Source organism: Nothoprocta perdicaria, unplaced genomic scaffold (assembly GCF_003342845.1).
Source record: "Nothoprocta perdicaria isolate Ctin4 unplaced genomic scaffold, notPer1 scaffold_596, whole genome shotgun sequence".
Taxonomy (NCBI): domain Eukaryota; kingdom Metazoa; phylum Chordata; class Aves; order Tinamiformes; family Tinamidae; genus Nothoprocta; species Nothoprocta perdicaria.
Window position 1 is genome coordinate 24,766 of NW_020455861.1, and position 2,476 is coordinate 27,241.

General features: G+C 77.8%; 1 protein-coding gene across 1 annotated transcript in view; it reads left to right on the forward strand.

Moving 5' to 3' along the window:
• Window positions 1-1,792, forward strand: part of CAD (carbamoyl-phosphate synthetase 2, aspartate transcarbamylase, and dihydroorotase) — a 23,708-nt gene extending 21,916 nt beyond the window's left edge. Inside the window, exons 42-47 of the mRNA XM_026049142.1 lie at window positions 25-228; window positions 312-404; window positions 484-579; window positions 1,392-1,424; window positions 1,567-1,619; window positions 1,707-1,792. Coding sequence (XP_025904927.1) covers window positions 25-228; window positions 312-404; window positions 484-579; window positions 1,392-1,424; window positions 1,567-1,619; window positions 1,707-1,776 — 549 coding nt within the window. The 3' untranslated portion in view covers window positions 1,777-1,792. The remainder of the gene's footprint in view (window positions 1-24; window positions 229-311; window positions 405-483; window positions 580-1,391; window positions 1,425-1,566; window positions 1,620-1,706) is intronic.
• Window positions 1,793-2,476: the final 684 nt, after the last annotated feature.

Below are 2,476 nucleotides of genomic sequence, written 5' to 3' on the forward strand. Positions count from 1 at the left end.
AGCTGCTGCATCCCAGCTCCACAGGGAGCTGTTGTCGGCCGGCACCATGGGGCCGGGCCCGGTGCCGGTGCCGCGGAGCTCAGCGGCGTGTCCCGCCCCGCGCTGCCCGCAGGGGCCCTCATGGGCGCCGGCGACGCRGCCGCGCAGCAGCTGGTGGAGCGGCGGGGGCTGCAGGGACACCAGGGCGCCCGCACCGCCCGCATGGCGGCCATCGGCGCCTGCTTCGTGGTGAGTCCCGCGCGYGCCGGCACCGGCACCGGCACCGGGCCGGGCCGCAGGGCCAGAGCAGCGCCCAGCGCCCGCTCCGGCAGGGCCCCGTCCTGGGCACCTGGTACCAGCTCCTCGACCGCCTCGTCCCCGGCGCCACCAAGGCGGCGGCGCTCAAGAAGATGCTGCTGGACCAGGTGAGCGCGGGGCCGCGGCGCCTCGCGCGGGGCCCGTTAGCGGCAGTGCCACCGTCCCCAGCACGGCCCGTCCCCGCAGGGCGGCTTCGCGCCCTGCTTCCTGGGCTGCTTCCTCGGCGTGGCGGGCGCCGCCAACGGGCTCTCGCTGCAGGAGACCTGCTCCAAGCTGCGGCAGGTGAGCGCTGTGGGCTGCGGCACCGGCCCCCGTGAGCCCCATCCTGCGCCCCTGGCACCAGCTGCTCACGAGCCCCGTCCTGCGCCCCTGGCACCGGCTGCTCACGAGCCCCGTCCTGCGCCCCTGGCACCCGGGACCCCTCAGCAGCTGGGCCGGCGCCAGCGATCCCTCCCTGCCACATTGGGCGCTCCCAGTGCTCCAGGTGCTCGGGACACTCCGGGTGCTCTGGATGCTCCGGGCACCATGGACACTCGGGATGCTCTGGAAGCTCCGGGCATGCTGGCCCGGGCAGCCGCCCCCGTCCCTCCGCCCGCGCAGAGGAAGCGTCACCGGCGCATCCATCACCCCGCGCCCGTGCGCCCCGTTCTGGGCCGCCGGCCAGCGCTGGAGCAGAGCTGGGCTCGGGGCTGAGTCACAGCCCTGCGTGGCGGGACGCGTCCTGCGGCACCGCTGCCGCTGCGGCACCACCGCGGCCGGGGTGCAGTCCCCCGGCACCGGCACCCTGGCGGCACCGCGGCTGTGCCCAGCCCTGCACCGGGCTGCACCGGGCCGTGCCAACCTGCACTGGGCTGCACCGGGCTGCACCGGGCCGTGCCAACCTGCACCGGGCTGCACCGGGCTGCACCGGGCCGTGCCAACCTGCACTGGGCTGCACCGGGCCGTGCTGATCCGCACGGGGCTGCACGGCCACCCATGCACACGTGTAGCAGCCCCGGGCTGCGTGGTTGGGTCGTGGTCGGGGCAGGGAGGCCTGGGGGCCGCGGGGGCTGCGGTTCTGCGGGGCAGGTCCACACAACCTCCCCTCTCCCCAGGACTACGTGGACGCCCTGCTCACCAACTACTGTGTAAGTGCGGGCGCTGCGGGAGGCGCCGGCCCGTGTCCGCCCTGCGCTGCGCCGCTGCCCGGGGCGCCGCTGCCCGGGGCGCCGCTGCCTGGGGCGCTGCCCCGCGCCCGTCCTGCGCCCCTCACCTGCGGCTCCGCTCCAGATCTGGCCGCCCGTGCAGGCTGCCAACTTCTACTTCGTGCCCCTGAACCACAGGTAGGAGCAGAGCCCGGCCTGCAGCCCCCGGCCCCGCAGCCCCGGCCCCGCGGCCGCCCGCCCTGCCCGGCCCGCCCTGYCCCGCAGGCTGGCCGTGGTCCAGTGCGTTGCCGTCGTCTGGAACTGCTACCTGTCCTGGAAGGCGAATGGGCCGTGAGAGAAGCGGCCCGCGGCGCCGTGGGCACCAGCGTGGGCTCCCGCATCACCCGCCTCGGGGGCCGCTGCGGCCCTCGTTGCTCGTGTGTCCCGGGTCTGGGGGCCGGGGGCTGTGCGGGGCCGCCCGTCCCTGCACGGAGCCGGAGCCGGGGCTGGAGGCGGCTCCGCCTGCCCTGCGGGGCCGGGGGCAGCGTCGCCCCCAGGCCCTTTTCCGTCCTCACTCGCTCCCTGGCGCCTGCAGCTCGGGCCGCCCCTGCCCCGTCCTTGGGCGGCTGCCGGTGCCGGTGCTGCCCGGGCCCGGCCGGGCCGCGCTCCGGCTCCTGCCCGCCCTGCCCTGGCCCCGCAGCCGCTCGCGCTCCCGCGCCCGCCGGCGGCTGCAGCCCCAATAAAGGGTCGTTCCCTGCCGGATCTGGTGCCTGCGGCCTCTGTGGTTCTCGGGGCCGCTGCGCCAGGGCCGCCCCGCGCTGTGCCGGGGTGCGGAGCCCGGTGCGGAGCCCGGTGCGGAGCCGGGCCGCGGAGCCGGGCCGCGGAGCCGCCCTGGCACCTGGGCAGCCGCTGGCAGCCGCGGCGGAGCCTGCGCTGGAAGCGGCGGCGCCTCGCGCTGCCCTCGCACTGAGTCACAGCCCTGGCGAGCGGCTCCCGCGCTGCCCGGGGCCTGCGGCAGCGGCCCCGGCACGGAGCCACCCGGCCCGGCCCGGTTC